This window comes from Salmo trutta, chromosome 38 (genome assembly GCF_901001165.1).
Source record: "Salmo trutta chromosome 38, fSalTru1.1, whole genome shotgun sequence".
Taxonomy (NCBI): domain Eukaryota; kingdom Metazoa; phylum Chordata; class Actinopteri; order Salmoniformes; family Salmonidae; genus Salmo; species Salmo trutta.
Genome location: NC_042994.1, coordinates 5892958 through 5918846, shown reverse-complemented (window position 1 = coordinate 5918846; position 25889 = coordinate 5892958). Strand labels below are relative to the sequence as shown.

The 25889-nt window shown below is 43.6% G+C and overlaps 1 protein-coding gene across 4 annotated transcripts in view; it reads left to right on the top strand.

Moving 5' to 3' along the window:
* Window positions 1-25889, top strand: part of LOC115178417 (phospholipid phosphatase-related protein type 5) — a 51850-nt gene that overhangs the window by 8471 nt on the left and 17490 nt on the right. For 2 of the 4 annotated variants that reach the window (XM_029739597.1, XM_029739600.1), the window contains exon 3: window positions 15457-15645. In XM_029739597.1, the coding sequence (XP_029595457.1) occupies window positions 15457-15645 (189 nt within the window). Of the gene's footprint in view, window positions 1-12845; window positions 12882-14144; window positions 14401-15232; window positions 15646-25889 lie in introns of those variants that run through there. The other 2 variants (XM_029739598.1, XM_029739599.1) reach the window with 2 other exon arrangements.

Here is a 25889-nt window from a genome sequence, read left to right as displayed (position 1 = left end):
CGTTGCAGTTCTGGACACAAACCGGTGCTCCTGGCACCTACTACCATACCATTTTCAAAGGCACTTAAATATTTTGTCTTGCCCATTCACCCTCTGAATGACACACGTACACAATCCATGATACTCAGAATGGCGCCGGAGGGGATGGCTGCCGTTTTACGGCACTCCTAACCAGCTGTGCTATTTTGTTAGTTTTTTCATGTTGTTTGTAACTTATATCTTAACTTATTTTGTACATAATCTTGCTGCTACTGTCTCTTATGACCGTAAACAACTTCTGGACATCAGAACAGCGATTACTCACCTCAAACTGGACAAAGGATATACTGCTTTCTAGGGAATGGACCCAAATCCCTGTCATTTGCGTGAAGAAAACACGGAGAAAAAGAGGGAGGAGGTCAGGCAGCCTTCTGAGAATTCGTAGGCAAGTGCATAAACCTCCACCACCATCCATTCTATTGGCCGATGTGCAATCATTGGAAAACAAAAGGGATGATATACAGTCAAGACTATCCTACCAATATACAGTCAAGACTATCCTACTAATATACAGTCAAGACTATCCTACCAATATACAGTCAAGACTATCCTACCAACAGGACTTTAAAAACGGTAATATCTTGTGTTTCACCGAGTCGTGACTGAACAATGACACAGATAATATAGAGCTGGCGGGATTTTCCATCCATCGGCAGGACAGAGAAGCTACGTCTGGTAAGACGAGGGGCGGGGGTGTGTGTCTATTTGTCAAAAACAGCTGGTGCGCAATGTCTAATATTAAAGAAGTCTCAAGGTATTGCTCGCCTGAGGTAGAGTACCTTATGATAAGCTGTAGACCACACTATCTACCAAGAGAGTTCTCATCTATATTATTCATAGCCATCTATTTACCACCAGAAACCGATGCTGGCACTAAGACCGCACTCAACCAGCTGTATAAGGCCATTAGCAAACAAGAAAATGCTCATCCAGAGGCGGCGCTCCTAGTGGCCAGGGACTTTAATGCAGGCAAACTTAAATACGTTTTACCTCATTTCTACCAGCATGTCACATTTGCAACCAGAGGAGAAAAAAAACTCTAGACCACCTTTACTCCATACACAGAGATGCATACAAAGCTCTCCCTTGCCCTCCATTTGGCAAATCAGACCATAATTCATGCTTACGAGCAAAAACTAAAGCAGGAAGTACCAGTGACTCGCTCAATACGGAAGTGGTCAGATGACGCGGATGCTACGCTGCATGACTGTTTGGCTAGCACAGACTGGAACGTACAGACGTACATATCCCAACCAGAAGCCATGGATTACAGGCAACATCTGCATCGAGCTAAAGGCTAGAGCTGCTGCTTTCAAGGAGCAGGACACTAATCCGGACGCTTATAAGAAATCCCACTACGCCCTTAGACGAACTATCAAACAGGCAAAGCGTCAATACAGGATTCAGATCGAATCCTACTACACCAGCTCTGACACTCGTCGGATGTTGCAGGGCTTGAAAACTATTACGGACTACAAAGGGAAACCCAGCTGCGAGCTGCCCAGTGACGCGAGCCTACCAGATGAGCTAAATGCCTTTTATGCTCGCTTCGAGGCAAGCAACACTGAAGCATGCATGAGAGCACCAGCTGTTCTGGATGACTGTGTGATAACGCTCTCGATAACTGATGTGAGCAAGACCTTTATACAGGTCAACATTCGCAAAGCCGCGGGGCCAGACGGATTACCAGGACGTGTACTCAAAGCATGCGCGGACCAACTGGCAAGTGTCTTCACTGACATTTTCAACCTCTCCCTGACCGAGTCTGTAATACCTACATGTTTCAAGCAGACCACCATAGTCCCTGTGCCCAAGGAAGCAAAGGTAACCTGCCTAAATGATTACCGCCCTGTAGCACTCACGTCGGTAGCCATGAAGTGCTTTGAAAGGCTGGTCGTGGCTCACATCAACAGCATCATCCCGGATACCCTAGACCCACTCCAATTCGCATACCGGCCCAACAGATCCACAGATGATGCAATATCAATCGCACTCCACACTGCCCTTTCCCTCCTGGACAAAAGGAACACCTATGTGAGAATGCTGTCCATTGACTACAGCGCAGCGTTCAAAGCTCATCACTAAGCTAAGGACCTTGGGACTAAACACCTCCCTTTGTAACTGGATCCTGGACTTTCTGACGGTGTTAGGCCTGATTACCGACAACAATGAGACAGCCTTTAGGGAGGAGGTCAGAGACCTGGCAGTGTGGTGCCAGGACAACAACCTCTCCTTCAATGTGAGCAAGTCAAAAGAGCTGATTGTGGACTACAGTCAAAGGCGGGCCGAACAGGCCCCATTAACATCGACGGGGCTGTAGTGGAGCGGGTCGAGAGATTCAAGTTCCTTGGTGTCCACATCACCAACGAACTATCATGGTCCAAACACACCAAGACAGTCGTGAAGAGGGCACGACAACACCTTTTCCCCCTCAGGAGACTGAAAAGATTTGGCATGGATCCCCAGATCCTCAAAAAGTTCTACAGCTGCACCATCAAGAGCATCCTGATCGGTTGTATCACCGCCTGGTATGGCAACTGCTCGGCATCTGACCGTAAGGCGCTACAGAGGGTAGTGAGTACGGCCCTGTACATCACTGGGGCCAAGCTTCCAGCCATTCAGGACCTATATACTAGGCAGTATCAGAGGAAAGCCCCAAAAATGGTCAAAGACCCCAGTCACCCATGTCATAGACTGGTCTAGGACCAAAAGGCTCCTTAACAGCCTCTACCCCCAAGCCATATGACTGCTGAACAGTTAATCAAATGGGCACCCGGACTATTTACATTGACCCCCCCCCCCCCCCATTTGTTTTTACACTGCTGCTACTCACTGTTTATTATCTATGCATAGTCACTTTACCCCTACCTACATGTACAAATTACCTCAACGAACTTGTACCCCCGCATATTGACTCGGTACCGGTAACCCCTGTATATAGCCTCGTTATTGTTATTTTATTGTTACTTTTTATTATTTTTTACATTAGTTTATTTGGAAAATATTTTCCTAACTCTTTCTTGAACTGCATTGTTGGTTAAGGGCTTGTAAGTAAGCATTCACTGTAAGGTATACCTGTTGTATTCAACGCATGTGACAAATACAGTTTTGATTTGATGTCTTAAAAATCCTTCTTTAACTTGTCTCCTCCCCTTCATCTACACTGATTAAAGTGGATTTAACAATTGACATCAATAATGGATCATAGCTTTCACCTGGATTCACCTGGTCAGTCTATGTCATGGAAAGAGAAGGTGTTCTTAATGTTTTGTACACTCAGTGTATGGGGAATATGGTGCAAGAAAGGGTCTGCTCTCAAGGCTAACTGGCTCCTTCACTTCAAAGACTGAAGTGCTTCAAAAGTCGTTTTGATGTAACTGATTTTGCACCGGGCTTCAGTGGAAGAGGAAGTAAGTGGCAATTGGAAGGTCCTACTATATGGAAATAAAGGGGCAGTCAGCGATTGGTACATCCATTTTTGTTTTCTTTTTAATTCATGGTATACCCATTGATTCTTTTAATGAAATATCTCATGAGTTTAGTTCAACTGTCATACCCGGCAACTGTTGAGTGATTTGGCATCTTTTCTTGTAAACTACATTCATTAGTTACAAAATGAATGGCTGATGAGAAAACTGTCAAGCGTATTGTATTCAGATTGCCCCATAGAGAACTCATCTGAGACATTCCCTATGGGCCCTGGTCAAAGGTAGCACACTCTTCTGTATAGGGAATAGGTTGCCATTTGACCCTCCAACCAGCATTGTCGAATTTATGCTACATAGCTGCAGCATAGAAACACACAAACCACAGTCAACAGAAACGGCGGTATGATGTTGGTTCTGTATAAATAGGAGATAGACACCCATCCATGTTTCCAGTTTCCAGAAGAGGCATTGGTTGCGTAAGGTTGTGTATCAAGTCCGCCTGCATGCATTCACAGACGCACACAGACACACACACCTCATTCAAATCCATCTCTTTCTGGCTGTTAAGAAAGAGTTAGTAGCCCACTCACACTAGATGGCCTAGAGTCTCTCTCGGAGGAGTATGGGGGAGGAAAAGAGGACTTTAAAGCAGTGATGAAGAAAAGGAGGAGTGGTTCTATGAATAGCACCTGCAGTGATGATCTAACGGATGCAGCCCGAAGCACTCGTTAGCTCCCACCTGTTTGTTAATATGAGAGAGATAGGGAGACGGAGAGACAGGGAAAGGTTAGGAGATGGGGGAAGAGAGAGGGGGGGACAGTGAGAGAAGGGAGGAGAGGAGGGTGGGAGAGAGAGAAGGAGCGAGAGGGAGGGAGGGAGAGACAGAGGAGAGGCGCGAGAGAAAGGGAGAGAGAGAGAGAGAGAGAGAGAGAGAGAGACTTCACAATACCAGAAATACACATACACATCTTATTGAACCCATCTAACAGAATGTCTTGGCTCGCACTGGTTATGTGTACTGAGTAAATGCATGGGACTGTGTTAGATGTAGGAACTGACTTGCATAATATGTGAACACATACGGTTTGTTCCTACTAGTGTGCTGAGACACATGGACTGTGTGTAATGTCCATATCTTCTTGCCTTTGTGATGTTCAATGCAGAGTTGCTGATCTACTCTTCTGCGTTGTAAACCATGTTTAACACAATGTTGCTGAGTTTCCACTAAGAGTAAACTACTGAGGTGATGTCATTATGTAGACCAAGCCTTGTCTCATTCTATCAGGAATAGGGAGAGAGGAGGGGGGGGCAGAGAGAGAGACGGGGGAGAGAGAGAGAGAGAAATGGCCAATGGTTTGATGAAGAATGCATAAACCTAAGAAAGAAATTGAGAAACCTATCCAACCAAAAAAACTATGTACTGAGGAAATGTCCAATGGCTTTTTACTAAATTACCATACGACAGACCACGTATACATCTACACACCCTAATAGACAAACAAACAAACCAAAACAAAGGCAAAGTCTTCTCATGCTCTGTTGATTTCTAAAAAGCTTTTGACTCAATTTGGCATGAGGGTCTGCTATACAAATTGATGGAATGCGGTGTTAGGGGAAAAACATACAACAATGTGAAATCCATGTACACAAACAGGTGTGTGGTTAGAGTTGGCAAAAAACACACACATTTCTTTCCACAGGGCCTTGGGGTGAGACAGTGATGCCGCTTGAGCCCCACCCTCTTCAACATATACACATGGGGGCAGCAGGTAGCCTAGTGGTTAGAGCGTTGGACTAGTAACTGAAAGGTTGCTAGATCCAATCCCCCAACTGAAAAGGTAAAAATCTGTCGTTCTGCCCCTGAACAAGGCAGTTAACCCACTGTTCCTAGGCCATCATTGTAAATAAGAATTTGTTCTTAACTGACTTGCCTAGTTAAATAAAGGTTAAATAAAAAAATTATTTAACAAAATACACTATAATGTATATACAGAAGTATGTAGACACCCCTTCAAATTAGTGGATTTGTCTATTTCAGCCACACCCGTTGAAGACAAGTGTATAAAATCAATCACACCGCCATGCAATCTCCATAGGTAAACATTGGCATTAGAATGGTCTTACTGGAGAGCTCAGTAACTTTCAACATGGCACCGTCATAGGATGCCACCTTTCCAACAAGTCAGTTCGTCAAATTTCTTCCCTGCTAGAGCTGCCCCAGTCAAGTGCTGTTATTGTGAAGTGGAAACGTCTAGAAGCAACAACAGCTCAGGCGCAAAGTGGTAGGTCACACGAGCTCAAAGAATGGGACCGCCGAATACTGAAGCGCATAGCGCATAAAAATAGTCTGTCCTCGTTTGAAACACTCACTTCCGAGTTCCAAACTGCCTCTGGAAGCAACGTCAGCACAATAACTGTTCGTCGGGAGCTTCATGAAATGGGTTTTCCATGGTCGAGCAGCCACACACAAGCCTAAGATCACCATGAGCAATGCCAAGCATCGGCTGGAGTGGTGTAAATCTTGCCTCCATTGGACTCTGGAGCAGTGGAACCGCGTTCTCTGGAGTGATGAATCACGCTTCACCATCTGGCAGTCCGACAGACGAATCTGAGTTTGGCGGATGCCAGGAAAACGCTACCCGCCCCAATGCATAGTGCCAACTGTAAAGTTTGGTGGAGGAGGAATAATGGTCTGGGGCTGTTTTTCATGTTTCAGGCTAGGCCCCTTAGTTCCAGTGAAGGAAAATCTTAATGCTACAGCATACAATTACATTCTAGACAATTCTGTACTTCCAACTGTGTGGCAACAGTTTAGGGAAGGCCCTTTCTTGTTTCAGCATGACAATGCCCGTGTGCACAAAGTGAGGTCCATACAGAAAGGGTTTGTTGAGATCAGTGTGGAAGAACTTGACTGGCCTGCACCAGATCCCTGACCTCAACCCCATCGAACACCTTTGGGATGAATTGTAACACCGACTGTGAGTCAGGCTTAATTGGCCAACATCAGTGCCTGACCTCACTAATGCTCTTGTGGCTGAATGGAAGCCAGTCCCCCCTGTTCCAACATCTAGTGGAAAGCCTTTCCAGAAGAGTGGAGGCTGTTATAGCAGCATAGGTGGGACCAACTCCATATTAATGCCCATGATTTTGGAATTAAATGTCATATCCTCAGTGTACAACGTAAAACACCAAATAATGCATGCAGAGTAGAATTAGGCCGATACCAGCTAATGATCAAAATCCCGAAAAGAGTTGTTAAATTCTACAACCACCTAAAAGGGAGCGATTCCCAAACCTTTCATAACAAAGCCATCACCTACAGATAGACGAACATGGAGAAGAGTCCCCTCAGCAAGCTGGTCCTTGGGCTCTGTTCACAAACACAAACAGACCCCACAGAGACCCTGGACAGCAACACAATTAAACCCAACCAAATCATGAGAAAACAAAAAGATAATTACTTGACATATTGGAAAGAATGAACAAAAAAGCAAACTAGAATGTTATTTGGCCCTAAACAGAGAGTACACAGTGGCAGAATACCACTGTGACTGACCCAAAATTAAGGAAAGCTTTGACTATGTACAGACTCAGTGAGCATAGCCTTGCTATTGAGAGAAGGCGCTGTAGGCAGACCTGGCTCTCAAGAGAAGACAGGCTATGTGCACACTGCCCACAAAATGAGGTGGAAACTGAGCTGCACTTCCTGACTTCCCGCCAAATGTATGACCATATTAGAGACACGTATTTCCCTGAGATTACACAGACACCTTCAAGAATTAGAAAATACATTCAATTTTGCTGAACTCCCTATTGGGTGAAATACCACAGTGTGCTATCACAGCAGCATTTTTCTATTTGAACTATTTGCACATCGTTATACTTTAGCCATAATATGCCATCTGAAATGTCTCTATTCCTTTGGAACTTTTGTGAGTGTAATGTTTTTGATTGTTTATTGCACAATGTAAACATATGTTTCCCATGCCAATAAAGCCCTTTGAATTGAATTGAATTGAATTGAGAGAGAGAAAATATGTAGAAAAGGATTTGACAGAGAGGATTCTGAAGAGGACATTCTAATGAAAGAAAAACATGGATTAGGAAGGAATGATGGGTAGTGAGCGAAACAAAGGAGAGAAGAGAACAGAAGGAGGGTGTAGAGGAGTGTGTGGGCGCCAAAAGATGTATGCATGCTAATGCTTTGATCCTTCACAATCGCCATGTTTCTCTCTCTATCTCCTTTCTCTCTTTCTTTACCTCCCCCTCCTGCTCCTCACCCTCCCTCTCCTCTCTCTGTGTCTGTCGCTCTCTACCTCTCTCTCCCTCTCTGTCCTTCTCTCTCCCCCTCCTCTCTCCAGTGCTTAATTTGAGCCAGTTCCTGCAGGAACAGGATCCGACACCTCTCAGTTTTGGACTGTTTCGTTCTGGAACCCATTTACCAGGATCCGGTACCTCTGGTGGCATGAACAATTCAAGCTGCCTCCTCTGTAATTCTCACGCCCCCTAAAAAAATCATGTGAAAATGTGCCTGATATTCTAAGAATGGATTTGTGTTGGTCCGGCCCGGGTTCATGGTTTGTGCAACATTGTAGCCTGTAGACCAACACGCGGCCATTGCTGTCTCCCACAGAACTAGAATGACATTCACCTTCTATGATCTCTCTCCCTCTCTCTGTTCTGATAGACATGAGCCTGCAAAACATCTCTCCAACATTGCGCTTCATCATTTATTTTCCTTATAGAATCATAGCCGCGTGAAGGGTGATGAAGGTGCCGCAGCACCCCTGAAGAATCTAAATACATTTGCCAAAGTAATGTGATTACTGCTGTGTGTTCAGAAATAAATGATATCATTTACATTACTACATCAGGAGTAGGCCTATAATTTGGCCACAGAGGATCAATAGCATAGCCGTGGGAAGTAGGGGTGCTGAGGGTGCTGCAGCACCCCTGAAGAATCTAAATACATTTGCCAAAGTAATGTGATTACTGCTGTGTGTTCAGAAATAAATGATATCATTTACATTACTACATCAGGAGTAGGCCTATAATTTGGCCACAGAGGATCAATAGCATAGCCGTGGGAAGTAGGGGTGCTGAGGGTGCTGCAGCACCCCTGAAGAATCTAAATACATTTGCCAAAGTAATGTGATTACTGCTGTGTGTTCAGAAATAAATGATATCATTTACATTACTACATCAGGAGTAGGCCTATAATTTGGCCACAGAGGATCAATAGCATAGCCGTGGGAAGTAGGGGTGCTGAGGGTGCTGCAGCACCCCCTGAAAAAGCTGGGGGGGCAAGATCATCACAAAAGTGATCATCACAAAAGTGATCAAAAGTGATCATCACTGGGCCTTTACTAGTATTAGTGGACCGATATAGACGTCTGTAGCGAGGCCACATTTTTTTTAAGCATCTCTGTTTAGGATTAAGAACAGTATCTTGCAGGATTCAATAGTTGGAATTGATAGAGTTGTTGCCCTGTCCCTTTTGTGAAAACAAATGTTTTCACAAAAGTAAGTGCACTGGGTCTTTGCTAGTCCTGTAATAGCGAACCAATATAGACTGTCTTCACAGAGAGATAGGATTTTGGCACGAGCACATCGGCCATCGCCATTAAGTGAACTGTGCATTGGATGAGTCAGTGAAACCGCTGAAAACAGCTTTTTTAAGACTGAAATTTCCTCCTCATATTGTACAATATGTGTCTCCACCTACCTAGGCCTATACTAATGATGGATTCATGACAAGGTTGTTTTTCTTGATCTCAGACTCTTGTCAGTGTCAGTATAGCCTGTCATCTCCATCATTTGTGAGGTATTAAAAAAGATTTTGCTAAAGTCTCCAGTCATCTAAAATTATGTAGAGTTGCATGAAATTCAGAACTCCAGGCTTCAATTTTTTTTTGCACATATGTGCAACTTCTGCTGGCGGCTTTACTCTTCTGCTGCAGCACACACAAGCGAGGATAATGCATGCAATGCTTTATTATGAAGTTGATTTTTATTCATGCGTTCTGGTACTTCAGAGCCCCCCAGGTCATCCCCCCTCTTGGCTCACTTTTTGTTCTGGCACCAATTTACAAATTTAGCACTGCCTCTCTCCTCCTCAGACCACTTTATTTCCCATCCTATGCAGTGCTTCCCCCGATGTCCCTAACACTCATTAAATGTTTTATCTCTTTCCCTCACTTTGGTTTTCTACCTCATCTCTTTCAAGCCTCACTTTCTTCCTTCCCTCTGGTCCATCCATTCATTTCTATCAGGCAGCTCATCTTTCTCATCACAAGTCCCCCGTGGAGATGGTTGCTATGCACATTTCCAACACAAGGTGACAGACTGGTCCCTGTAATCTAAGAAAGTTTCTCACATGATGCATACACACACACACACACACACACACACACACACACATTCACATACCCATATATACACACACACATGCGTGCGTGCGTGCACATGTAAACACATGAGACGCTTTGATGGTTTTGACCTCTTTTAGTGCTTGAAGTGAAACTGCATGTACACTTCTAGAAAAGAAAAGTGTTATTTGGCTGTCTCCATAAGAGTACACTTTGAAGAAACACTTTTCATTCCAGGTAGAACCCTTTTGGGTTCCATGTAGAAGCCTTTCCACAGAGAGTTCTACATGGAACCAAAATAATTCTACCTGGAACCAAAAAGGGTTCTCCTGTTGGGACAGCCGCAGAAACACTTTTGGAACCCTTTTTTCTAAGATTGTGTGTGTGTGTGTGTGTGTGTGTGTGTGTTTACCGCTCCATAGCCCGAGGAGGGCCAGGTAGTGGCAGAGATCTAGGCCTGGGTCTTCTAATCATCTTTCAGAGTGTGAGAGTCAGGCTTAGCTGTCGTGAATAACAGAGGAGAGGAGACGGGAGGAGACAAGAGGAGAGGAGGAGGAGAGGTGTAAGGCTTTGTAGGATCCTTGATCCTTCCCTTGTGATGTCAGACTATCTGAAGTAATGTGAAAGCTGTGCAAAAGCAAGAACAATGTTTTTCAGACAGAAGGAACAGTATCTAACATCAGAGAACACTCTTTTCAGGGATTTCCAAACTCTTTAGAAACATTTTTCAAAGTCCTGGATGAATGCTGTAGTTCAATTAAATCTCATGACATACTGATCTAAATCCATAATCTGTCTCTCTCTCTCTCTCTCTCTCTCTCTCTCTCCTCTCTCTCTCTCTCTGTCTCTCTCTCTCTCGCTCTCTCTCTGTCTCTCTCTCTCTCTCTCTCTCTCTGTCTCTCTCTCTCTCTCTCTCTCTCTCTGTCTCTCTCTCTCTCTCTCTCTCTCTCTCTCTCTCTGTCTCTGTCTCTGTCTCTCTCTCGCTGTCTCTCTCTCTCTCTCTGTCTCGATCCATCTCTTGCTCCCTCTCTCTCTTTTTCTCCCTCCCTCCCTCCCTCCCTCCCTCCCTCCCCCCCTCTCTCTCTCTCTTTCCCTCTCTGGAACACACACATGTAGACGTTTTATTTTATAATCCATGTACAACAAAGAAACTGGTTTCCATTGTTTCTCCACTTACTGCTCACCCGCCCCTGGACTCGTCTCCATAGGGTGCTGCTGTCATCTTAACACACACACACACTGTGATATACACACACGTTTGACTTTACGGGTGACTCTTCTGCCATCTGGTGTTCTGCTGAAGCTAGGGGTCGACGTAGCACTTGTGACAGCGTCTAATGTCAACGCTTATGTACAAGCCTCACAGTGTCTAACCCCCAGGGACATTAGCTATGCTAAGCAAACACAACACCATCTTCTAACTAGTTCACGTCCCAAATTGTACCCTATCCCACATAGTGCACTACTTTTGACCTGAGCCCATAGGGCTCTCGTCAAACGTAGTGCACTATGTAGGGTATAGGGTGTCATTTGGGATTCAGAGACTGACTCACAGGGGCTGTCTTACTGTATCTGCGTACTTACTTATTTAGTTGTTTATTTATTTACCCACAACATTAAGAGAGGCACTTTAACATCTTAAATGAAAAACATTTTTAAGCGATTTTGTTTGTTGATTTTACTAAACAGATGGTGACAGAGGATGCCAGTGCGAAAGAGAGGAAGGTTCTATCAAAGGGCAGTAGGCTGGATTTCAATCCATGCCGACAATGTAGACGTGTGCCAGAGGTCGTGGCATTACCGCCAGACCAGCCAGGCCACTTCATTCAGTTTCACTAGTAGGAATAGTTCATTTGAAGCATCACTGAAGCACCACTGCTTTGTTTGAGGAAGGAATCCATTGGCCATGTCAAAATGGCTGCCATAACCAAAGGCTAGCTGCCTGTAACAAACATTATGACGCTCGTCTCTGCCTCTGTGTTAATGTGAGCCTCCTCTAGCGTGGAGTCAGCTTGTATAAGAGCAATAAGCTTGAAATAAATATTCCTCTTATAAGACAGCCAAGTTAATTTTCCCCGTGAATGGTGCCATGAGGTACATTTTGAGCAGTAAGGCATGCGTGTTTGAAGCTTTCAAAAAAATGAAGCTGTATAATATAATTCTACTTTGAGTTACATAAACGTAACGAATGTGACGCCAGTCTTGTTTTTGAGAAAATCTAGGAACATGTTAGAGGGCAATTTGGGCCACATGAACATAAATACAGAACAAATCAGTGAGATGATTAATGTAGTGTCACAGTGATCCCTGAGACAAGAACTGTTCTACAGGAGTTTAAACAGTAGACAGTTGTATCTAGTGGTGTTAAAATCTCCCAAGGACTCTATGCTCCTCTATGTAAGGAAGAGTGTTCCAGTGTTAGTCTATGGAGACTGGGAGGCTGCAGTGCGGGGGTTGCTCTGTGTACTGAATGGGGACAAAAGGAGGAGAGAAAGCTTGAGAGGTTGATGTGTCCCTGTCTGTCCAAGGTGAACACCCCGCTGAGAGGAGGAGACAGAGACTGATAGTGTTAGTACACAGGTTAAATACAGAGAAAAGGTTCTAGAAACACACTTTACCAAACAGAGGACACCTTGTAAACAGTTTTAATGTGGCAGTCTGTCATTGTTTCAGTAATAGAACTAGTAACATAGGACGTAAGGGGGAGGTCGTATCAAAAGTGAGAAATATTTCCCTGAGGGAGAAAGTTAGCTACAGGAGTTCTTGAAAAGTGACAGACCTCCGACAAGCCATCAAACAGCCAAAGTGTCAATACAGGACTAAGATTGGTTCCTACTACGCTGGCTCTGACACTCGTCTGATGTGACAGGGCTTGCAAACTAAAGCGGATTACAAAGAGAAACCCAGCCGCGAGCTGCCCAGTGATGCAAGTCTACCAAACAAGCTAAATGCCTTCTATGCTCGCTTCGAGGCAAGCAACACTGAACCGTGCATGAGAGCAGCTGCTGTTCCAGATGACTGTGTGATCTCTCTCTCCGTAACCGATGTAAGTAAGACCTTTAAACAGGTTAACATTCACAAGGCTGTGGGCCAGACAGATTATCAGGACACCAGCTGGCAAGTGTCTTTACTGACATTTTCAATCTCTCTCTGACCCAGTCTGTAATATCTACATGTACAGATTTCAAGCAGACCCCATGTTCCCTGTGCCCAAGAACACAAAAACAATCTGTCTAAATGACTATCGCCCCATAGTGCTCACATATGTAGCCATGAAATGCTTTGAAAGGCTGCTCGTGGCTCACATCAACACCATCATCCCAGACAGTAGAGAGAACAGACTGTGACTTGGGTGGCTGGAGCCTTTGACAATTCCTAGGCCCTTCCTCTGACACCACCTGGTATAGAGGTCCTGGATGACAGGGAGCTCAGCCCCAGTGATGTACTGGTCTATACGCACTACCCTCTGAAGCGCCTTGCGGTCGGATGCCAAGCTGTTGCCGTACCTAGCAGTGATGCAGCCAGTCAAGATGCTCTCAGTGGTGCAGCTGTAGAAGTTTTTGAACATCTGAGGGCCCGTTACAAATCTTCTCAGCCTCCTGAGGGGGAAGAGGCGTTGTTGTGCCCTCTCCACGACTGTTGGTGTGTTTGGACCATGATAGGTCCTTAGTGATGTGGACACAGAGGGAACTTGAAGCTTTCGACCACCTCCACTACAGCTCCATCAATGTGAATGGGGGTGTGGTCGGCCCTCCATTTCTTGTAGTCCATGATCAGCTCCTTTGTCGACAGGGCTGTAGTGGAGCAGGTCAAGTTCCTCGGTGGCTACATGGTGAATTATCATGGTCCACACACACCAACACAGACCTGAAGAAGGCACGACAATCCCTCTTCCCCTCAGGAGGCTGAAAAGATTTGGCATGGGCCCTCAGATCCTCAAAAAGTTCTACAGCTGCACCATCGAGAGCATCTTGACTGGCTGCATCACCGCTTGGTGCGGCAACTGCTTGGCATCCAACCGCAAGGCGCTACAGAGGGGGGTGCGTACGGCCCAGTACATCAACGGGGCCTAGCTCCCTGCCATCCAGGACCTCTATACTAGGTGGTGTCAGAGGAAGGCCCTAAACATTGTCAAAGACTTCAGTCAGCCAAGTCATAGACTGTTCTCTCTGCTACCGCACGGACTGCTGTACCGATGCAATAGAACCAACAGGACCCTTAACAGATACTACCCCCCATTTAAAATCATCCAGCCTCATATACTTGTTTAAGCTGATGCCTTACCTCGTCCTCCCTTCCTCTCCCTCAGGCCTTCAGATGGACATAGAGAAAGAGGGATGGTCAGGATGTTCAGAATGCTGTGTGCATCCCAGAGCTACGTATGGAGAGGAGGAGATTCACGTAGCGTCTAGAAATAAACTACTGTGCTGAATGCTGCTAGACGCTTTGCCTGTGTGTGTGTGTGTGTGTGTGTGTGTGTGTGTGTGTGTGTGTGTGTTGTCCCCAATGACTTTTCTCTTGACACGATGGTTGGAGCCCTGCAGGGATGTGCCGTTGTAGCAGAAGTATGTACACACACACACACACACACACACACAGAAAAACCCATATTGATACACAGGGGACCCACAGTTCAAAGAGCTTTACCTCCCACAGATAGACAGCAAAGGAGAGAAAGCTCCACAGGACAATATGGATGTATGGTTATAAACAGTCTATGAATACACACACCTGCTGTGCCCACCCACACACACAGACAGGAAACACAGTCAATGAATGTGTACAATTCATTTACACATGCACATGTCCAGTGTTTCTCGAACACACACACACGCACGCACACACACAGACATATTCATGATAGCGTGCTAACAGATGTTTAGTATCATGCTGTACACATTGCAGTCTCCATATATGTTTTGGTGAATCACCTCTCACTCTAGTGTACGGCACACTGCCACTCATGCAGACACTGCATGTGATCGACAGCACACCAGCGTCACACACACACACACACACACACACACACACACACACACACACACACACACACACACACACACACACACACACACACACACACACACACACACCCTTTTCCTCCCTCCCATGCTTGCACTTGTGCTATCCTTCTTGCTCTTCCCACCTATTTCTCTCTCTCTCTCTCTCTCTCTCTCTCTCTCTCTCTCTCTCCCTTCCACTGTCATTTCATTTCTTTTTTCCCCTTTACAGAACAGCAGCATCTTTCTTAATTTTCAGTTTCTTTCTTTTACCCTCATCCTTCGGACTCAGTCTCTCTCTCTCACTCTCACTCTCTTCCTCTGTGTCTGTCTCTGTGTCTGTCTCTCTTTTTCTCTCTCTCTCTCTCTCTCTCTGTTTCTCTCTGTTTCGCTCTCTCTCTCTGTTTCTCTCTCTCATTATCTCTCTCTCTCTCTCTCTGTCCTCTTTTGCTCTCTTTCATTCTACACACTCCGGAAGCATATGTCACCGCGCTCCAAAAGGAATCGCCTCCTTCTCCTCTCTTCTTTTTGTTTTCCCCCCGTTCATCCACCTTACTATCCTTCGGTTCTCTTCGGTTCTCTTCCGTTCTTTCTAAACCTAGAACCATGTTCTATTTCCAGCTGGTGATCATGGCTGGGACGGTTCTCCTGGCGTACTACTTTGAGTACACAGACACGTTCCCCGTTCACGTCCAAGGGTTCTTCTGTTTCGACAAGACGTTCTCCAAACCGTACCCCGGACCCGAGGACGACAGCAAGGCGCCGCCGGTACTGGTCTACTCTCTGGTCACCGCTATCCCCACTGTCACGGTAAGACTGGACTGGAGTAGCCTACAGACACACACACACACACACACCTGGCGTAGCGTCACACACGTGGTGTTTGGATGGAGGTGTGTGTTTATAAGTGGGTGTGTATCCACGTGTCTTCTCCTGCTGTTTTGCATGTGTTTCTAACATTCTTCGCATATATTTGTTTTATCTATTGAAGTCAATGTGTGCATACACTTTATGTTGAGCAAGTGTATACCATATGTATATGTGTCAGTGAGTATGCAGCATGTGTGTATATAATATCAGAGGTTTCTTCCCACACAGACTGACACACACATGCTTTCAAATGAAATTGAATTTGTCAAATGCTTTGTAAATATCAGGTGTAGACTACCAGGGAAATGCTTACTTACGGGTCCTTTTCCAACAATGCAGAGTTAAAGATAAATACATATTTTAATATAAAGTATATAGAAATAGTGACACGAGGAATAAATAAACAGCGAATAACGAATAACAATAATGAGTCAAAATAACATGGCTATATACAGGGAGTACCAGTACTGAGTCAATGTGCAGGAGTACGAGGTAATAACATGGCTATATACAGGGAGTACCAGTACTGAGTCAATGTGCAGGAGTACGAGGTAATAACATGGCTATATACAGGGAGTACTGAGTCAATGTGCAGGAGTACCAGGTAGTAACATGGCTATATACAGGGAGTACTGAGTCAATGTGCAGGAGTACCAGGTAGTAACATGGCTATATACAGGGAGTACCAGTACTGAGTCAATGTGCAGGAGTACGAGGTAATAACATGGCTATATACAGGGAGTACCAGTACTGAGTCAATGTGCAGGAGTACGAGGTAATAACATGGCTATATACAGGGAGTACCAGTACTGAGTCAATGTGCAGGAGTACGAGGTAATAACATGTCTATATACAGGGAGTACCAGTACTGAGTCAATGTGCAGGAGTACGAGGTAATAACATGGCTATATACAGGGAGTACCAGTACTGAGTCAATGTGCAGGAGTACGAGGTAATAACATGTCTATATACAGGGAGTATCAGTACTGAGTCAATGTGCAGGGGTACAAGGTAATAACATGTCTATATACAGGGAGTACCAGTACTGAGTCAATGTGCAGGAGTACGAGGTAATAACATGTCTATATACAGGGAGTACCAGTACTGAGTCAATGTGCAGGAGTACGAGGTAATAACATGGCTATATACAGGGAGTACCAGTACTGAGTCAATGTGCAGGAGTACGAGGTAATAACATGGCTATATACAGGGAGTACCAGTACTGAGTCAATGTGCAGGAGTACGAGGTAATAACATGGCTATATACAGGGAGTACCAGTACTGAGTCAATGTGCAGGAGTACGAGGTAATAACATGGCTATATACAGGGAGTACCAGTACTGAGTCAATGTGCAGGAGTACGAGGTAATAACATGGCTATATACAGGGAGTACCAGTACTGAGTCAATGTGCAGGAGTACGAGGTAATAACATGGCTATATACAGGGAGTACCAGTACTGAGTCAATGTGCAGGAGTACGAGGTAACTGAGGTAGCTATGTACATATAGGTAGGGGTAAAGTGACTAGGCAACAGGATAGATAATAGACAGTACCAGTAGCGTGTGTGTGTGTGTGTGTGTGTGTGTGTGTGTGTGTGTGTGTGTGTGTGTGTGTGTGTGTGTGTGTGTGTGTGTGTGTGTGTGTGTGTGAGAGAGAGAGTGTGTGTGTGAGAGAGTCTGTGTGTGGCGTCAGTGTGCATGGTATGTGTGTGTGTGTGTTTCCATAGGATGTCAATACATTCACATATCTACAGTATGCGTGGATGAGTACACTACAGTATAGTATAAATTATACATTGTACGAGTAGAAGTGAACCCCATAGACAGAGCTGACCCTTGACCTTCCCCTCCAGGCTGGTCTCTATGCTCTAATTCAGTCCACTCCTATCACTTCATTAAGGCTTTAGCTCTGAGCCCAGGACATTAAGGGTTTGATATTAACAGTGGTGGACTGTGGCTGAGTGTTACAGGGGTGGACAAGGGACTGGGCACACACCATAGTGCTTATTGAAGCCATAAGTTGCACTGAAAACTGGAACTTCTGCAATCTCTGGCTTTGGACATTAGATTGTATGTACACTGAACAAAAATATAAACACAACATGTAAAGTGTTGGTCCCATGTTTCATGAGCTAAAATAAAAGTACCCATACCCACAAAAAGCTTATTTCTTTCTAATTTTGGGCACAAATTTGTGTACATCCCTGTTAGTGAGCATTTCTCCTTTTCCAAGATAATCCATCCACCTGACAGGTGTGGCATAACAAGAAGCTGATTAAACAGCATGATCATTACACAGGCACACCTTCCGCTGGGGACAATAAAAGGCCACTCTAAAATGTGCAGTTTTGTCACACAACACAATGCCCCAGATTTCCCAAGTTTTGAGGGAGCATGCAATTGGCATGTTGACTGCAGGAATGTCCACCAGAGCTGTTGCCAGATAATTTCTCTACCATAAGCCGCCTCCAACGTTGTGTTAGAGAATTTGCCAGTATGTCCAACCGTTGTGAACAGAGTGCCCCATGGTGGCGGTGGGGTTATGGTACGAGCAGGCATAATCTACAGAGAACAAACACATTTGCATTTTATCGATGACAATCTGAATGCACAGAGATACCGGGACGAGATCCTGAGGCCCATTGTCGTGCCATTCATAAACCGACATCACCTCATGTCTCAGCATGATAACGCACAGCCCCATGTCACAAGGATCTGTACACAATTCCTGGAAGCTGAAAATGTCCCAGTTCTTCCATGGCCTGCATACTCACCAGACATGTCACGCATTGAGCATGTTCGGGATGTTCTGGATCAACATGTACGACAGCGTGTACCAGTTCCCGCCAATATCCAGCAACTTTGCACAGCCATTGAAGAGGAGTGGGACAACATTCCACAGGCCACAATCAACAGCCTGATAACTTCTATGTGAAGGGGATGTGCTGCGCTGCATGAGGCTAATGGTGTTCACACCAGATACTGACTGGTTTTCTGATCCACGACCCTACCTTTTTTTAAGGTATCTGTGACTAACAGATGACTAACTGGGAATATCTGTATTCCCAGTCATGTGAAATCCATAGATTAGGGCCTAATGAATGTATTTCAATTGACTGATTTCCTTATATGAACTGTAACTCAGTAAAATCTTTGAAGTTGTTCCATGATGCATTTATATTTTTGTTCAGTGTAGGTGGATGGGTGGGTGGGTGGGTGGATGGGTGGGTGGGTGGGGGTGTTTGTGCATGTCTATGTGCAGATGACAGTATTTGTGAGAGACAGTGAATCTGTACAGCATGGTAAGTGTGTTTTACTGTATATGTGCATCCATGCAAGAGTGTGTGCGCAACTACCTGCTTGTGTGTGTGTGAATATGTGTCTGCCTCTATGTATCCATATACGAGAGAGAACATCTCTGCACATCACAGGGCACTGTAGTCTGGTGTGTGTGGGCGGACAGCAGGCAGCTAGCATCCTTCACTTCCAGCTACGGAAATGGGTTACATACTGTGTGAAGGATACATCTCACCACCAGTGTGTGTGTGTCGTGTGTGTGTGGTGTGTGTGTGTAGGTGTGTGTATGGAGGCTCTACACATTATGAGAGCCATTGGGAATGCCAAGGCTAAGTGGGGAACAATTCTGGCCAACACACACACACACACACACACACCACTCAGCCTCTAGTAGTAATTACAGTAGCCATCTACATGGCAACACTGCAGTTGGAAGCACTACTTATACCATATCTGCACTGTTAGCCCCGGTGGCTAATTACATGTGTGTGTGTCTGTGTGAGTGCGTGTGTGTGTGTTGTGTGTGCGTGTGTTGTGTGTGTGACAAGCCACCCCTGGACCTACACAATGAGAGGGTTGAGTTACAAGCACTTACCAGTTTAACATTTGAACTGATCGTCTGCTCAACATACAGCATTAACGTTTGGTCACGTTAGCCATGTATAGAATGTGGAAGTAGCCTGGCTGGTGTAGTGGTGATGCCGCAGCCTCCAGTACACGTCTACGGTGTCAGCATACAGTAGGTTTAAACCCGGCCTACCGCCTTTTGACACAACCTCTGTCTTTCCACGCTGTCATCCTCTCTGTCTGTTCAATAAAGTCTGATAATACGCTACATATAATACATGTACGCTATAGGAGGGGACATGGTGAATGGGAACTCAGCTTGAAGTTGAAGAGCTATTTTAGAAACGTGTAAATATCTGGGTCACACACACACACACCCACCTAATGCTAAATACTGGTGCCCTGAAGAGCTGTTCTCTGTTCTGCTACTAAGCCTTTGGAACATTTTGGAGAGGGAGAGAGGGCGAGGTAGCGAAAGGAGAAAAAGAGACAGTAGAGAGGAAAGGGGGAAGAAAGTAGGAAAGAAGAAGAACGACAGAGTGAAGAGAGAGAGAGAGAGAGAGAGAGAGAGAGAGAGAGAGAGAGAGAGAGAGAGAGAGAGAGAGAGAGAGAGAGAGAGAGGCTTGTTGTTTGTGTTGCCTGTCAGTCAAGCCGTAGGAAGTCCCCTTCTCCTCCTGAATTATGGAATGGATCCTGACAGGCAGATAGAGCTGCTGCTGCTGATAACCATACATAGACTGTGTCCCAAATGGCACCATATTCCCTATATAGTGCTCTACTTTTGGAATGGGCCCTGGGCAAAAGTACTGCACTATCTATTTCGGGAAAAGGGTGACATTTAGGACGCAACCAGAGAGAGCCAGAGGAGAGAGGATAGTGGTGGTGTCACATCAACACCTTTCCCCTCTGTCTCGGTCCCACTGAATGGGATCTGGATATTGAGATTGGTTCCTCCCAATATAAAGAAAAAGAGGTGAGAGACTGTCTGTCTGTCTGTGTGTCTGTGGGTCTGTGTCTTTTGTTGAACTGTGAGATGGAGAAAAAGAGAGGGAAGGACGGAAAGTGAGAGGGAGATCATATAAAATGGAATAGAAAGAGAGAGGGAGATCATATAAAATGGAATAGAAAGAGAGAGGGAGATCATATAAAATGGAATAGAAAGAGAGAGGGAGATCATATAAAATGGAATAGAAAGAGAGAGGGAGATCATATAAAATGGAATAGAAAGAGAGAGGGAGATCATATAAAATGGAATAGAAAGTGAGAGGGAGATCATATAAAATGGAATAGAAAGAGAGAGGGAGATCATATGAAATGGAATAGAAAGTGAGAGGGAGATCATATAAAATGGAATAGAAAGAGAGAGGGAGATCATATAAAATGGAATAGAAAGAGAGAGGGAGATCATATGAAATGGAATAGAAAGAGAGAGGGAGATCATATGAAATGGAATAGAAAGAGAGAGGGAGATCATATGAAATGGAATAGAAAGAGAGAGGGAGATCATATAAAATGGAATAGAAAGAGAGAGGGAGATCATATGAAATGGAATAGAAAGAGAGAGGGAGATCATATAAAATGGAATAGAAAGAGAGAGGGAGATCATATGAAATGGAATAGAAAGAGAGAGGGAGATCATATAAAATGGAATAGAAAGAGAGAGGGAGATCATATAAAATGGAATAGAAAGAGAGAGGGAGATCATATGAAATGGAATAGAAAGAGAGAGGGAGATCATATAAAATGGAATAGAAAGAGAGAGGGAGATCATATGAAATGGAATAGAAAGAGAGAGGGAGATCATATAAAATGGAATAGAAAGAGAGAGGGAGGGAGATCATATGAAATGGAATAGAAAGAGAGGGAGATCATATAAAATGGAATAGAAAGAGAGAGGGAGATCAAATGAAATGGAGTAGAAAGAGAGAGGGAGATCATATAAAATGGAATAGAAAGAGAGAGGGAGATCATATAAAATGGAATAGAAAGAGAGAGGGAGATCATATAAAATGGAATAGAAAGAGAGAGGGAGATCAAATGAAATGGAGTAGAAAGAGAGAGGGAGATCATATAAAATGGAATAGAAAGAGAGAGGGAGATCATATAAAATGGAATAGAAAGAGAGAGGGAGATCATATAAAATGGAATAGAAAGAGAGAGGGAGATCATATAAAATGGAATAGAAAGAGAGAGGGAGATCATATGAAATGGAATAGAAAGAGAGAGGGAGATCATATGAAATGGAATAGAAAGAGAGAGGGAGATCATATGAAATGGAATAGAAAGAGAGAGGGAGATCATATAAAATGGAATAGAAAGAGAGAGGGAGATCATATGAAATGGAATAGAAAGAGAGAGGGAGATCATATGAAATGGAATAGAAAGAGAGAGGGAGATCATATAAAATGGAATAGAAAGAGAGAGGGAGATCATATAAAATGGAATAGAAAGAGAGAGGGAGATCATATAAAATGGAATAGAAAGAGAGAGGGAGATCATATAAAATGGAATAGAAAGAGAGAGGGAGATCATATAAAATGGAATAGAAAGAGAGAGGGAGATCATATAAATGGAATAGAAAGAGAGAGGGAGATCATATGAAATGGAATAGAAAGAGAGAGGGAGATCATATGAAATGGAATAGAAAGAGAGAGGGAGATCATATGAAATGGAATAGAAAGAGAGAGGGAGATCATATGAAATGGAATAGAAAGAGAGAGGGAGATCATATAAAATGGAATAGAAAGAGAGAGGGAGATCATATAAAATGGAATAGAAAGAGAGAGGGAGATCATATGAAATGGAATAGAAAGAGAGAGGGAGATCATATAAAATGGAATAGAAAGAGAGAGGGAGATCATATAAAATGGAATAGAAAGAGAGAGGGAGATCATATAAAATGGAATAGAAAGAGAGAGGGAGATCATATGAAATGGAATAGAAAGAGAGAGGGAGATCATATAAAATGGAATAGAAAGAGAGAGGGAGATCATATGAAATGGAATAGAAAGAGAGAGGGAGATCATATAAATGGAATAGAAGAGAGAGGGAGGGAGATCATATGAAATGGAATAGAAAGAGAGGGAGATCATATAAAATGGAATAGAAAGAGAGAGGGAGATCAAATGAAATGGAGTAGAAAGAGAGAGGGAGATCATATAAAATGGAATAGAAAGAGAGAGGGAGATCATATAAAATGGAATAGAAAGAGAGAGGGAGATCATATAAAATGGAATAGAAAGAGAGAGGGAGATCAAATGAAATGGAGTAGAAAGAGAGAGGGAGATCATATAAAATGGAATAGAAAGAGAGAGGGAGATCATATAAAATGGAATAGAAAGAGAGAGGGAGATCATATGAAATGGAGTAGAAAGAGAGAGGGAGATCATATAAAATGGAATAGAAAGAGAGAGGGAGATCATATGAAATGGAGTAGAAAGAGAGAGGGAGATCATATAAAATGGAATAGAAAGAGAGAGGGAGATCATATGAAATGGAGTAGAAAGAGAGAGGGAGATCATATAAAATGGAGTAGAAAGAGAGCAATAGAAGGGGAGAAATGGTCTGGACTGTAACCTAGATTCTCCACAAAGCGACCGGGAAGTCTGCCCAGGCAGGAATGAAAGAGAGAATAAAGGAAGGATGAGAGAGAAGGAAGAGCTAGAGAGAGTGTGGGTAGGAAGCTAAATCGTCATGGTAACACTAGGACTGGTTTGTGAGACTATGCCATGTACAGTTGAAGTCAGAAGTTTACATACACCTTATCCAAATACATTTAAACTCAGTTTTTCACAATTCCTGACATTTAATCCTAGTTAGGATCACGACTTTATTTTAAGAATGTGAAATGTCAGAATAATAGTAGAGAATTATTTATTTGAGCTTATATTTCTTTCATCACATTCCCAGTGGGTCAGAAGTTTACATACACTCAATTAGTATTTGGTAGCATTGCCTTTAAATTGTTTAACTTTGGTCAAATGTTTCGGGTAGCCTTCCACAAGTTTTCCACAATAAGTTGAGTGAATTTTGGCCCATTCCTCCTGACAGAGCTGGTGTAACTGAGTCAGGTTTGTAGGCCTCCTTGCTCGCACATGCTTTTTCAGTTCTGCCCACAAATTTTCTATAGGATTGAGATCAGGGCTAAGTGATGGCCACTCCAATACCTTGACTTTGTTGTCCTTAAGCCATTTTGCCACAACTTTGGAAGTATGCTTGAGGTCATTGTCCATTTGGAAGACCCATTTGCAACCAAGCTTTAACTTCCTGACTGATGTCTTGAGATGTTGCTTCAGTATATCCACATACTTTTCATTCCTCATGATGCCATCTATTTTGTGAAGTGCACCAGTCCCTCCTGCAGCAAAGCACCCCCACAACATGATGCTGCCACATTTCTCCAAGAAGTACGATCTTTGTCCCCATATGCAGTTGCAAACCGTAGTCTGGCTTTTTTATGGCGGTTTTGGAGCAGTGGCTTCTTCCTTGCAGAGCGGCCTTTCAGGTTATGTCGACATAGAACTCGTTTTACTGTGGATATAGATACTTTTGTACCTGTTTCCTCCAGCATCTTCACAAGGTCCTTTGCTGGAGTTCTGGGATTGATTTGCACTTTTCGCACCAAAGTACGTTCATCTCTAGGAGACAGAACACGTCTCCTTCCTGAGCGCTATGCTGGCTGCGTGGTCCCATGGTGTTTAGACGTACGTACTATTGTTTGTACAGATGAACGTGGTACCTTCAGATGTTTGGAAATTGCTCCCAAGGATGAACCAGACTTGTGAAGGTCTACATATTTTTTCTGAGGTCTTGGCTGATTTCTTTTGATTTTCCCATGATGTCAAGCGAAGAGGCACTGAGTTTGAAGGTAGGCCTTGAAATACATCCACTGGTACACCTCCAATTGACTCAAATGATGTCAATTAGCCTATCAGAAGTTTCTAAAGCCATGACATCATTTTCTGGAATTTTCCAAGCTGTTTAAAGGCACAGTCAACTTAGTGTATGTAAACTTCTGACCCACTGGAATTGTGATACAGTGAGTTATAAGTGAAATAATCTGTCTGTAAGCAATTGTTGGGAAAATGACTTGTGTCATGCACAAAGTAGATATCCTAACTGACTTGCCAAACTATAGTTTGTTAACAAGAAATTTGTGGAGTGGTTGAAAAATGAGTTTTAATAACTCCAACCCAAGTGTATGTAAACTTCTGACTTCAACTTTATGTCATTACAAACGTTGTTATATAGAATTTGTAAGGCACTAACTATATGCATTGGGACCACATCACACACACACACACACACACACACACACACACGCGCACCTGTGTATACCGTGAGATGACGATGTGTAACGAACAATAGGGAAATATCAAATCACAGTTCATGGTTGTCACTTACATAAATTTGCAGTTGTTATTGCAGGTGCAGTGAACTGCTTGTGTTTCTAGCTCCTATAGTGTAATAATACCTAGCAATACAAAACAATATGCATAGAATCCCAAAAAGTACAGGTTTGTGTCAAGAACTGCAGCACTACTGGGGTTTTCACGCTCAACAGTTTCCTGTGTGTATCAAAAATGGTCCACCACCCAAAGGACAACTTCACACAACTGTAGGAAGCCTTGGAGTCAACATGGACCAGCATCCCTGTGGAACGCTTTCGACACCTTTAGTCAAAAACAGTGGCATAACACGCACCCACATACATTTTGTTTACGTTTGTTTTATTTTATTTGTAAATTTTTTTGCGTGGGTGTGTGCTACGCCCATGATGTACAATGTAAAAACAATTTAAACTGAGCCATGTTGGTTTAAAAAGCTGACTCTTCCAAATGAAAAATTGATCACTTGATCAAATTAAAAATTTATCATTTAAACTGAGCCATGTTGGTTTAAAAAGCTGACTCTTCCAAATGAAAAATGGATCACTTGATCAAATGAAAAATGTATAATTTAAACTGAGCCATGTTGGTTTAAAAAGCTGACTCTTCCAAATGAAGAGTTAGTATATCTATAATAAAAATAAGAAGTATCAAATAAATTATATCCAGCTATGGATTTGGTTTGCTAACTTGCTAGCTAGGTGGCTAGATGTCAAGATCAAGCTTCTAGGTTACAGCAGAGACATTCAATCCCTTCCTGAATCAAGATCCCTGTTGCATAAATTGTTTGGTCCGTTAAAAAAATTGAAAAAATAATAATAATAATTTGGGTGGAAATAGCACCCCCTTGTGTGCACTTCTGGTAATACCGTATGCCCCGGTATGGTACAGAAACGGTACGACGATATGAATATCTGCATACCGCCCAATAT